Genomic DNA, 13421 nt, shown 5'->3' on the forward strand with positions numbered 1-13421 from the left:
GAAGCCCTGGCGACATACATCCTAGATGGAAGACCCCTGCCCAAAATAAACCCTTCACCCTCTGAGGGGTAGTGAATTTGAGAGAAGCTGGACTAATGCGAAGTGACTAAGAAACTGACCAATGGATAGTTACTGGGTGAGGTGTTGACATAAAGTGTACCTTCTGCGTTTCACTGTATAAATGTCAGCCACAGATTTCAGCTGGTGTGCTAGATTTGTGGGAATGCCCCTAGCACCCAAACTCTAGTGTAATAAAGAAATGTCTGCTGCTTAATGGAAACCACAGCATTAAGGAGTTTGATTCCCAATTTCAGTGACTGTGGGATCATTTATTTGTTCTGGTTCAGCAAACACAGTATTTCCAGTAACTGCTGACTGCAACTGGGAATGGGCTGGTTTTAAATGCTCCTGTAAAAACCTCTGTGCTGTGTCTCACTTGAGTAGTAAAATATTTGCTTTATTGCTAAAATCATGATTGTGGCACAGCGTATGGGGATCCAGCATAAGGCTATCTTTGGACTGTGCTGGATTTGCTTTTCAAGTTTATCCCAGATTTCTAAACTAAGTGTGTTGGACCCAGCTTCTGTGTCACTAAATAGTGCTTAAATCCTAGGGTTTCCTTTTCTTCTGATACTATTTACAGCTTTATCCTTTAGCTTAAACAAGTAGAATTTATAACAATGGCATTAACATAAAGGCTAATCTCTTGTATAACAACTTTCAGTTTCATCATACATAAAATGACTAGCGATGTATGTGTATATACTACATGTATACTATATACTATGTGTATACTATATACTATGTGTATACTATATATTGTCTATAGAATCATAGAATTATTCCAGTTGGAAAAGATCTCTCAGATTATTGAGTCCAACACTCAGCCTAACACCACGGTGGTCATTAAACCATGTCCTAAAGTGCCATATCTACACATTTTGTGACCACCTTTCTGGAAAGAACGAATAAGTGTTGTTCCATGGGGTATGGGGCAGTTTGCAACACAGAGGGATCCATTACAAGACAAAGGAGGTCTTTCCAAACTGAGCTTGCACCTCAGCTGGCAGTGAGGGACCACCTGTAGCAGTGGCATGTAGTTTCTTTTGCATAAACAATGCTACATCTTTTTCTCTGCCATTTTACTGGGCAACTCACCCCCATAAACTCTGCTCCAGTTTGCATCTCTCAGCCTGAGGCCTTCTCCCCAGCACTGAGCTAGATATGCAGGTCCCCTGCTAGCTGGATCCTGGAGGTTCCCACAGCACACCTCTGTGGGGGACACCTCTGCTTGTTTTGCTAAAAAGATAAGGTGGCTCTTCCTGACTCAGCCTGCCTGCAAGCACTGGCAGGAATTGAGACCCAGCCCCAGTCTCTGCTGTTTGCCCTCTTCATGTGGCAGCTCTGAGCCAAAACATCAAAACCACATTCCTTTGCTCTCCAGTCATCCTGATCATCATAAACAGCAACAGTTCTCTTTCAGCTTCTCCAACGGCACACACAAATTACATTAGGTTTAGGGTAATGAGATAGGAAGGCACTTCTTGGACTAATAGATCCATTCTCCCACTCTTGTAGATACCACATCATATAGTCCTTTCTGTATTCCTATCAAGCTCTGTCTGGAAGCGTGGGTATTTTTGCCCCTGACTGCTCCAGCTCATACCTGTTCCAAATGCTGATTATTCTCATGATTTCAAGCTTCAATTTCCAGTCTAATGTAAGTGGTGGCTAGTCTGAATCCTTTTGTTCTTGTTCAGATGCTGTCCTTTAGAGCACAGGACATTTTGGAATGTTAGTTTCCTTTGCAAAACTCATCACCAATCATTCAGATGTACCAAATCCAAAATTTACCAAATCAAGAAGATCCTGCTTTTGTCCTCTTAAAAAAAGAGGAGGCAATTGGTTTCCTGGAGCATCTGAGTAGTATTGGTTGCAGCTTGAGTTCACATTTATGTAACAGGGGGGAGCATAGTTGGACCCCTCATTTCAGATGAGGTCTCCCCTTGCTGCCTTCAAGAGCAATGTTTATACTTCTCTTTATGGTCACATTTCTATCAGTAGAAGACTGATGTGTCATAAGGGGGAAATAAACTCTCCTGAAATATAGTTGGAAATTAATTTTAGAATTAGTTTCAGAGATTAGCTTTAGGAAACTCAGAGTGTCCAGAGTGTCAGAGTGTCCAGCTCTGTGGGGTGTTTCTGTTCAAAGCCAAAATCAGGACATATCATTACAATTGCAGATACTATTGCCAGCTAGGTCTGATACCTCCTGAGAAACCTGTGTCTGATTTCAGTGTGGTTACGCTGGAAGCCAGATTCTCACCTTATTTGGAAATGAAACATCAGCCTACAGCTAATCCAGGCCCACAAGCCTGCTCTGTCCATCTGCACTATCATCTGCTGTCACTATTTAATTTACAAACGTGCAGTAATTATAGCCCTGGGTTCACAGGCTTCATATTCTGAAAAGAAGGGGAGAGCTAGGATTGCAGGCAAAAGATTGATCAGGTCTTTGAATCACCAGGACTGTGTGGAGATTTAGATGATTACATTTTGTGTGTAGTGGTGGTGTAAGTCTATAAAAGGGAGAGAATTAGTGATTTTGGTGATATGTTTGGATTGGAAACTTCAATTCTGGTCTTGTTTTTTTTATGGCTGTTGGTCACACTTAGAGTAATTTTGGCTTAAACAGCATTTTCTCCAAGCTATGGACAGAGCTATCAACATCTAGATGCTGTACGATATGCTGAGCAATTCAGCTGCCTTGAGGAACAGATTCTAGATAATGGCATTAACAAACATATACCGTGTCCAACGTGCAGATTCCCAGCAGATTAAGCCTGTCTAAATCTGGGCTTCCATAACACTGTCTCTGTCATTCCAACAGCCCTGTCCAGCCCACACTTTGTACCAATATTGGCCTGTGTATGACTGCAGAGTTAGCCAGCTTATTGCCCTGCAGCTGGTGACTCTGTGAGCCACCATCTAATCACGGGTGCTGGTGCAGAAGAGAGGGCAGGAAGACATGGCTGTGGGAAGAGGTAAGGGCAGAACCAAGGCAGGTCAGGTTTAAATTACTTGAACTGTCCCTGAGGTAACCTAGTGACACAGTTATAATTTGAATTAAACCCTGGCCTTCTTCACAGATTTCCACTACAGACACGGTACTGATCATCGCTCCACCTCACCGTATACAGAAGGAATATTCTTATGCTGATCTTCACCATGATCAACATGAAGAGGACACTGCATTCATAAAAGCCCTGGGCAGATATCTGTATTTCCCCAACACCTTCTGTAACACTCCAGCAGAGATGTAATGTACATACATCTCTGTACCTGTTTGGTGGAGAGTGCTGCAGATACACATGTGCCCCACCCAGCCAAGAGGCCTTCTCCCAAGAGTGACACTTCTCCAGTGACAGGCAATGTCTTTAAGTGACCACATGATTTTTTTATGTACAAATTTGCTACAGTAAAAGAAGATGCTGTGGCTCTGTCCCCGCGGGTATCATCATTACCCATGAGAACCTGAACTGGAACCTACATGGGAAGCCATACAACAATTATCATTTACACTGGAAGAGATCAAAGCTCAAAGTGAGTTTACCAGAGCCCACCCCTAACCATTAACCAACCTCCCTAGCTCGCCAAACTCATTGTCAGAAGCAGACTTCCTGCAGACCAGCAAATACTGGGTGGAACTGTATTATGCCAGAGCAGCAATCACAGACCTGCTTACCACAGCTCCTCTGACACCTTAAGAAGATTTCCCACAAAGTGAGCTATCAAGAGTCAGCTTCCCTTCAGTAAGCACACAGCGTGCCCTCATTGAAACTATCAGTCCTAGAATGAGCACACAAGAACCAGAGAGAAAGGACAGGAAGATGCTTTTACAGTGAGAAGACCTTTTCCCCATCACCTGAGGCCAACCCTCACTTCAAATCCTCGGGAAAGATCTATAAAAGATAATCTTGAGAACTGAAACTGGTAAACTGGCAGAGTCAGTGGTCTTGCAGCATTTTATGGTTTTCCTGGCAATCCTTTTTCAACCCATCCCCTCACTGTTCGCTGTTAACTGCCTGCCTTTCCCTCTTTCACATGGAGGATATGAACCTTATCACCTTCCTCTTGCTAATCCCCTCACACTTCCAGTTGAGCGTTAACACCTCTTTTCGAGTAAAGTGTCTATCTGATTAGCATAATGCAATTAACTCAGCATTGTCTTCCAGCCTATCCTTACTCTGAAGTTTGCAGCTCCTGTTTCAGATTCAAAGAAAGGCTTTTGAGTGCCTTAAACCTTGCCCACTTTTTTTTCACAGGCATCATCTGATTTATTAAAAGATGTGCTTTCTCCAGCAGATGGCAACGTGCTTCTGAAGTGGTTATAGACCATCTGAGAGGTAGGACTCGTTCCTGTGCGAGTCTGACAGGAGATGAATTTGTCTTTGAGAAAAGAGACAGGTACAATATATGTGCTTATCGGTCGTTGGAACTTCAAAGGAAATATTTTTGAAGCTAGTGGCATTGTCGTTTCATTTAAACTTATAATTCTGTGCTCTCAAAATGTAATCCGATATTTTTTTTCACCCTTTGCCTCTGCCTGTAGCAAGAGGGGCAGTGAACAGCTGAACCGGAACATCTCTGTCCATCCTCCCATGGCGTTGTTTTTATTTCCAAGGAGTTACAGTAAAGCAGTTCAGAGGCCTGGAGAGTGGGAGCTGTGTTCTCATATTGTGTCTCTCCTTTTTTTTTTTTTTATCTTCCTAAAAGGTGTTTCAAAAGCACCCGTCTCCAGTGCACGCCAGAAATACCCATTAGCTGCTGGAGATCATAAAGTGTTTTTATTGCCGTGTGGACTCAGAAACTGCAGAGCTCCTATCAATCAAGAGCAACTACTAGGATCTTTCTTCCTTTGATTTCAGCTGTAGTAATTTTTCCACTGAGTTGTGCGTTGGGGCTATTTCTGCAGCCCTGTAAGGCTGATAGAAAAAGATAGAAGCATTTGACATCACTTCCTACAGGCTGCAGTGTGACTAGACGAGGCACACCGCAAGGGAAACTCAAGACTCAGGCTCTTGTCTTCACCCTTTTGTCTGTCACTTCTTTAGAGTGGTAATTACCCTTGATTTTTCCCAGGGAGGATGCACACTCAGGTGCATGACAAAACGCTGGGTGACTCAGACCTGGTTGTCTCATTGTGATTATGAAGGTATGAAGGCACCAGCCCAGCATCTGGACTTCATGTGTATCTCTTGGCATCACAGGATCTGGTTTGCTCTGACACCTGCACCCCAGTTTAGCCCCCCTCTCAATCTAGATCCCCAGCCACCTCCCCCTGTGCGTGACGACATTGTCGTCTGTCCTCATCATCCCCTTGTTTCTCCTTCTTCCATGTTTCCTTACACGTAGCACTGTGGAAGGATTCAGGAATGTGATCCAAGGGCATCGTTTGCAAAGGGAGTGTATGGATACACGCAGCCCACTTGTACAAACGCAGGTAGAGCTGGGTTTGCTCAGGACCATGTTAAGAGCAGCTGATAATTTTTTCCTTCTGCCCTGATAAGAAGGGAGCCCTGCTATTTTTAAAACTGAGATCTGCCAGCTCCCACAACTTGCAATGTTTTTCTGAAGCAATGTGAGTAGTTTTAAAAGCTTTGCTAAAGATTATGACAGTGGCTCCCACCCTGTAACTTTCAGGCAAATTCATAATTATGTGGCCACACATAATGAGACTAGCCAAAAGGGTAGAAAATTAAGCTGTCAGATTCTGTGTTGCTTAGGAGGCCAGTGGAAGGCAGGACCACTAGCTGCAAAACATCCCAGCATCACAATTTCCCAATATTGTAACCCTGCAATTTGGAGGGGGAATTATGTGGAATAGTTTGAGCTGATCCATAGGTTTGCCCCTACCACAAGAGGCAAGCCCCAGTTTCTGCTTCATCCAAATTGGCTCACTTACTGGGCTTTAACTTAGTCCTTGGACTTCTCCTGCTGTAATTCTACAAATGTATAAAGTTGTTTGGTGCTGACGCTCGCACAACTGCCTAAATATATAGATTGATTTCCACTGTAAATCACCATGTACTCTAATGGAGCAGCTTCTCTGTTTTATTTAAGAGGCTACAGATGATAGTGCAGCGCAGCCCAGCTGGCTAACAACTGAATACTGAGAGTACCTGAGATATATATTTGGTCTGCCTGAAAAGAGTTTGATCTTCTGCATAGAATTCTCAATGAATGGGAATTCACATCATGAGGAATAACGTCATAATTGGTACTAATTATAATTTCTGGGAGAGAAGCCAAACATGGCCTTGCAGACTGGTATTTCCCACTCAGGAAGAGAGCTGCTCTTGGCCAATGAACACATCAAGGAGGCAGTGTGGGATGGGGCTCTCTGGTTGTCCCTGCTACTGATGGGTGCAGAGCCTGTCCTCAGGGCTGTCAATTCAGCATCTCGAGGAATGGGACAGGATTTCACTGAAAAAAAACAACCCCAAACAAAAAAAAACCCTGTACAAAAATCTTGCAAAACTAAAATGTCTGACTTCTCACTGTGTTGTGAAACTAAACCTGCATCTTCTGTTAGCTGTCAGGAGCAAGGCAAGGCCTGAGAAATGAAGCCGTGGGAGCTGCCCTGTTTGTTTGCTTAATCTCTTAGTTTAAATATAGATTAAAAATCACTTAAGCTCATCCACAAGTTAAGTGAATGTGTCAACCAACGGCTGCAAGAAACTGCAAGAAAAAAAAAAAAAAGAACTTAGTCACAGAAGGAAGAGATTTTAGAAAGGGAATGAGAGAAAAGGAGATTCAATCCTTGGAGCGAAGCAATAATGTATCTAAAATGCTAAGTAAAAGCATATAGGGAACGACAGCTGCCAGAACTTTTTTTTTTCTTTTCCCCCTGCTGCTGCTGACGCTTGATAACAGTGAACCATTTCTTCCAATCAAATGCAAATGTCATAGTTCACAGAATGTTAGCTCATGCCTGAGCTGCACTAAAAAGCCTCTGCAGGACCCTCACTGGCCACGCTGCCTGCCCTGGCTCTGCTGCCTGCTCTGGCTGCGCCGTAGCATGTCTTTGCCAGTCCCGGTGGAGGCACAGCCACACCTCACATGTTAGGCCTGTCCCGGCGCTTTCTGCCTCTTCTGGAGCAGTTCAGCTGTCGCCTGGCTCTCAGATAGCACTGAAGAGCATACCACTAGAAAAAGCCAGTTTAATGCAAGCCAGTCACTGGAGTTCGCAGCCACTCGCTGTTATCTGGCACACCTTTTAACTGCAGCCTGCTTTGTAACACCATCCTCATTTTTTTGTAGCTATAGAAATTCAAGGTTGTGCCATTAAAAACAATGAAGGGGTTGATTAAACAAAACTGCTAGAGAAAACTTCAGAGAAAACGCCTTCTTGCTGTCCCCAGGAAGCTTGAGGACTATCTCCAAAGAGCAGACGTTCTTAGTTCAGCAAAGGCTCATGAGGGTCTGCAGTGGTTGCGACCTTCTGTCAGCCATGGGGAAAAGCATTTTAGACTGTACCTGACTTCTAGATGTCTTCTCAAGTTTAGCATCACTACAGGTGAACCCCCTGGGTAGCTTCTCAGCATGGATGCAAAACACAGTGAGACACAAGCTCAGGAACTGCTCATCAACGGCTCCTTGAAGCACGAAGCTGTCCAGTGCAGACAGGTCTCCCATGCTGAGAGCATAATGAAGGACATCACATAACTACATTCCTCCAGCAGGAAACACTTTCAAAGCTGATGTAGCAATATTAGATGTCACATGCATTAACATCTCCATGTTTTCAGTCATTTGGTGGTGTTATACTGGGGTGCAATGGTTGCTGCCATAGCATGGCCACGTTTCTCTAAGTGGTGTGCTCCTACTCTTTTGTTTGCATAGCTGTGGTTCCTTAGACTGTCAGCTCCCAAGGGCAGGGATGGAGCCACCTTCCCAGCTGCCCAGGGCACAGTGTAGTCTGTGAGCTACTGGAGGTTCCTATAGAGAAAGAGAGATGCCTGGGACCCCCTCTGCATGTCCACCCGACTGGGAAAACACACTCCATGGCTTTTGCCAGCATGCAGCAACAGCTTGGCTGGGCCAAAGGAACTCAGTAGTGGCAGCCACATAGGTAACAGAGGGGATGTGTTTCTGTCCTTTGCTTTCTGTTGTCCCTCACCACTCTGGCCAGCACTGCTGATTTTATTCCCGTCGTGCCAGCAGTCCCACATCCTCCGGCTGGTCGATGCAACTAAAAGCATCAGTGCGGCTTCTTTTGAAAAGGTGGTGCGCGTGGGCACCTCGGCTTTCCCCTCTGTATATGAAAAATGGAGTCCTGCGAGGCACACGGGTGCTTCTCAAACCCGGAGAGCAGGCGCTGCCCGGGCTCCGCGGCGGGAGGAGGCGGCCGGGCTGGGCCGGGCGGGGCGAGGCGGGCCCGGGGCGGGCCTAGGGAAATGGGGGTTGGTTTTGGGCACCGGTCGACAGGTGTAGCGATGAGGAGCGGTGCGAGGCGGGCCGCAGAGGGTGGCCTCGCACGGCAGCGCCTAGCTCCGACAGCAGCTTGCCCGCCCGGGCATGGCAGCGGCCCAGCGCTGAGCTCCGACGAGCACCCGGTGCTGGTGCCATGCCTCCCCAGGAGCTCCTGGACTATTCTCCCGCCCTGCGGAGACACAGCCCAACCCGCGGCAGCGGCCCGGAGCTGGGCATCAAGTGCGTGTTGGTGGGCGATGGCGCCGTGGGCAAGACCAGCCTGGTCGTCAGCTACACCACCAACGGCTACCCCGACGAATACCAGCCCACCGCCCTCGACACCTTCTCCGGTAGGCGCTCGCCCGGGCTCCGCGGTGCCCCAGCCGGCCGGGATGAAGGGGGCGGCAGCGTCAGCGCCTCCTCAGGGCGCGCTGTTCCCGGGGAGCGCTGTTCCCGGGGAGCGCTGTTCCCGGGAGCTGGCCAGCGCGGCGGAGCAGCCTCCCCGGTGGGCGAGGCAGCTGCTGCTCCCGCGGGGGCTTTGCGGGTGTAGGTGAGCGGTGCCCGCGGCACGGAGCGACTTTTGTGCAGCTCGGAGTGAGTCCCTTGGACATTTAGTGAGATTTAGCAGGTAGAAGTCCTGCTTTTTTGCAGCTCTGTGTGCCAGCAGGACATGGGGCAGGATGGCTTGTGAGTTCTGTCAGTCACAGAATGGCTTGAGTTGGAAGGGACCTTAAAGATCGTATAGTTCCAGCCCCCTGCCACGGGCAGGGACACCTCCCACTAGACCGCTTTTCGAAGTTGGGCACCTTCCTGGTTTTGTGGTGGTGTTATGACTGAATAGAAGAGGGCTTCATTTTGTGGTGTTGATGATGGGTTTTAGTTTCAGCTGAATGTCACAGCATTGCCCTGTAGCTTCAACCAATAATCAGCAAAACCGCCCTTTTCTTCACATGCCCGCTGAAGTTAGACTGAACAGAGGTTGTCGAAAAGATGAAGAGCTTTACGAGCCTGGCTGGAATTGCCTCCCCCATCAGCTGATGAGCCCTCATTAGTTTCCCCTTTTGTAAATGCTATCTTTGTTCTTGTTCTCTACTCTTGTTCTTCTGGGCTCCAGTTTCTAATATCATTCCCAGGAAATTACAAAGCCCTTTGAAAGATTTCTGATCTTCGTCTGATATGAAGAAACTCAACAGAACATGACAGTGTACAATGGTAGATTACAGATGAGCTCAAGTCAGACCAGGAATGAGACTTCTAATGTGTCATTGTCTCGGGGATTCTTAGAGGGAGTGTTTTGTCTGTCTGAATGTCCCACCAGTTGCATACTCTTACACTGGGAATTGTTGATTTGCCTTGACCCTCTACAAGCTCTTCAACTGTCACTCGAAGGAAATTAACTGGGAACATGCTGCTGTTCAGGGTCCAGCAACCCTTTGGGAACAGATGTAAGGAGGCCTTCAGTCCTCCAAAGGAAAGATTGCTGCTCTCTCTGCTCCCTTCACAGGGATGTGTACAGTTTGCACTAAGAGAAGCTTGAGATTAGCATGTTAGCCTCCACATTTTTTGGAAAGGCAAACCCATAGTAAAATGATGCAGAAAACTGAAGGCAGCATGAGTTCAGAGACTTCCTGATTAGCAGACAGTAATGTGAAGATATCTGCATGTGGGTTTAGCCCCGTTCTGAGGTTCCAAATTCCAAACCTGACGTCTAGAAGTGCATGGCATTTGGAGCTGAGGGAAATAAAAACCATTCAAAATGGGTCTTCCGAAGTTCACTCTCTGCTTATTGGGAAGAAATGGGAGAATAGAGAAGTTTCCCTTCCCACCCCTCTGCTTAACCCGGATAAACTTGAAGAAAGTCCCTCCCTGGATTCACGAAGCACAGTCTGAAATCCATCAAATTCTCTCCACTCTTTTGTAATACTTGCATATGAAACTGCCAGCACAGCTGAGCTTCACAGTTTACACCTAACCCAAATTCTGGGCAGTGGGCTGTAATGGCAATCACAAGACCGGGGGAAGCATTGAGTTATCAGGGGAAGGATCGGCTCTGGGAGCGTGACCCAGCCGCATGGTGCTACCTCCTGCTGGGTGTCACTGCCACGTAGAGCAGCCATGAGTGAAACATGTACCCAGTGACCTTTCTCCACCAGGCTATCCTGTTTTGCCAGCCCCTTTGCTAGTGTACCAAAATGTAGCCTCATCTCGGGGGTGTGGACCTTGTGAGGGCGGTATTTGGAGTGCTGTCGCAGAGCTGCTAGCTTTGCTGAGGCTAGCAGCAGCTACAAAAACCCTTGTGCAAGCACTGGAGCAGCAGGTAATATATGCGGTGCCTTTCTTCTGAAGACTGCAAAGCATCTCAAAGATGCTAATTCCTTCTCTCAAGGCACTTTGGAGACAGAAGAAACCAGATACTAGAAAGGCAAATGCCCAGTGCCTTGAAGATCAAGTCAGGATCTGGCAGGTTCTTTGATCAGGAACAGGTTTCTCTTCCTCCTTTGGGGCAAAGATATGGTAACAACCCAACCTTTCCCAGTCACAAGGAAGCAATGACTTTTAGCTATGCTGCGAGGAGTGGCACTGTGGTGGGAACATCCCCACCCCTTCATTTTTCCTTCAGTCTCAACTTTCTCACCAAACTTCAGTTCACCTTTTGTCTGTGACTCCCTCTTTCTCCCTAGATTGCTTTCAGAGAGGAGTGCTCTTCCCCAAGAGCTTGTCTTAAACTCTCCAAGCCAGTTGTTTCCATCACTTTTCTCACCTGCTTAATTATTCCAAGAGTCACAAAAGACTGATCCTGCTTCTGTTTTGGGAGTTTGTTGGTGTGTTTCATTTTGTTTTCAACAAAAATGGCAATAAAGCCTCCCCCTGGGCACAGGGAGGGAGGGCATTTAGCTAGCTTCTGTCAAGTGCCAGCTATTGTCACCTTAGCCAGGATGTCTGCCTCTATTCCCCAGAGCACAGCCCTTCCATTGTCATCAAGACTTCCAAGTGATTTCCAGCTCCCCTAACCCCTTTCTCCTTTTCCTTGGTTCCTTGCCAGTCTCTCTGGTGTCTGTACACTTAGACATCTAACAGTTTCATTCCAGATTTCCATCAGAGGTCCTGCCAGCCCTCAGTCTGAGTCAGCTGATACCACATGAAGGCTTACTGTGATTAGGGAGTGAAGCAGGAGCAGACCTTACATGTATAACTCAGCAAGTTTTCAGCGTGTGGATAGTGTCTGAAGGGGATTTCACTCATCACTGTTTCCTTAATAGCTTCTTCATTACAAAGCTGGTGTTAGGTCTTTGCTTTTCTTTAGCTAGGACACTCACAGAAATGCTTAAGGCCTAATTTCTGGCCTGGATGGAAAAAAAATCTCCAGTAGCTTGTTTAATAGAGACTGATTTGAACTTCCACCCTTGGCCAAGAAACTGGGAGCAAGTTGCTGAAGTTCTCAGTTCGTGTTTATCCTTATCTGCTTTCTCAGGTCAGGGAAGAAGAGCAAGGAGATGTTCTCAGGGCACCGTTTGACTAAGAACTCTTCTCTAGAGAAGCAGTTGTCCAGTAATATGGAACTATACTGGAGAATAGCCCCGAACACCTGAGGGCTAACCAAATCAGAAAGTCTATTGCTGGTCTCTTAATGTTCCCAGCGCAAGCTTAGGCTGTTTTAATAAGGTTTGGGAGATTGCTCAGCAAGGAGGATAGACCTGAATGACTTCAGTGAGTCTGTTCAGTGGGATACAAACCAGAGAGCTGCGGGGAAAAGCCTGTGTGAGTGTACCTGTGCATGCTGGACAACTCCCTTAGACACATCCTTATTCTCTTTCTTTTACAGTGCAGGTCCTGGTGGATGGAGCCCCAGTCCGGATCCAGCTGTGGGACACTGCTGGACAGGTAAGCTCTATCAAAGCAGCTGTCAGCTCTAGTCCTGTGGGAAAGGGGCTGTTTGCAGGCTTTTGAGGAAGGTAGTGTTTAACTGGGAAGGAGGGAAATGCACTGTCCTGATGTCAGCCCTTTGCTGGTGTGAGAGTCACAGAGAGGTGAATGACAGACTCACTCAGCTCTGAAACTTGTGCCTGAGCCATGGCATGACCACAAAGACAGGACAGTGCCCTGTCTCTGAGGGTGCTGGTGTCCTAGTTAATGTGTGACAAAGCCACTGCAGCATCATGTTGCCAGGAGATCAGTCCAGTGAAGACTTTTTTTTCCCCCATCCATTCTCTGCAGGAGGACTTTGACTGTTTGCGCTCGCTTTGTTACCCCGACACTGACGTCTTCCTTGTCTGCTTCAGTGTGGTAAACCCAAGCTCCTTCCAGAACATTACTGAGAAATGGATCCCTGAGATACGAACTCACAATCCCCGGGCACCAGTGCTGCTCGTGGGGACGCAGGCAGACTTGCGGGACGATGTTAATGTCCTCATCAGCCTGGATCGCTACCACGTGAAGCCTGTACCCCGGCCTCAGGCAGAAGGTCTAGCTGACAAAATCCGGGCTGAGGCCTACCTGGAATGCTCAGCACTGACCCAGAAGAACCTCAAAGAAGTTTTTGACATGGCCATTGTCAGTGGTGTGGAGCACAAAGCACGGCAGGAAAAGAAGATGACTGCCAAAGGCATCAAAACTCTCTCCAAATGCCGCTGGAAGAAGTTCTTTTGCTTTGTCTGAAGCTACTTTGAGGAGGGACAAAAGGAAACACCAAATGCCAGTAATGGCTCTACACCTTCTTGGAGTGACTGCTCCTATGGCCCCAGCGAGGAGGGCATGATAAGCTGCTGGGCTTGGAAACCTGGCTCTTGCTGGGTTACAGTATCAGATGCCTAGGAGACATGAACTGGATTTCCATTGTGCCGGGATGTGGAATGGTCCAGGCAGCTCTAAGTACCTGCTGGACATGTCTGTAGCATCCCAGATTAATGGGAGCCTTTAACACACCAAGACTCAGTACTCCAGAGCAG

At 47.1% G+C, this 13421-nt stretch overlaps 1 protein-coding gene across 1 annotated transcript; it reads left to right on the forward strand.

Moving 5' to 3' along the window:
• The first annotated feature begins 8629 nt into the window (after window positions 1-8629).
• RHOV (ras homolog family member V) lies at window positions 8630-13131 on the forward strand. Its single transcript, XM_054400026.1, has 3 exons — window positions 8630-8825; window positions 12299-12357; window positions 12691-13131. Exons 1-3 carry the CDS (start codon window positions 8630-8632, stop codon window positions 13129-13131), a joined length of 696 nt encoding a protein of 231 aa, XP_054256001.1.
• Window positions 13132-13421: the final 290 nt, after the last annotated feature.

The sequence above is a fragment of the Indicator indicator genome, chromosome 4, assembly GCF_027791375.1.
Source record: "Indicator indicator isolate 239-I01 chromosome 4, UM_Iind_1.1, whole genome shotgun sequence".
Lineage (NCBI taxonomy): Eukaryota > Metazoa > Chordata > Aves > Piciformes > Indicatoridae > Indicator > Indicator indicator.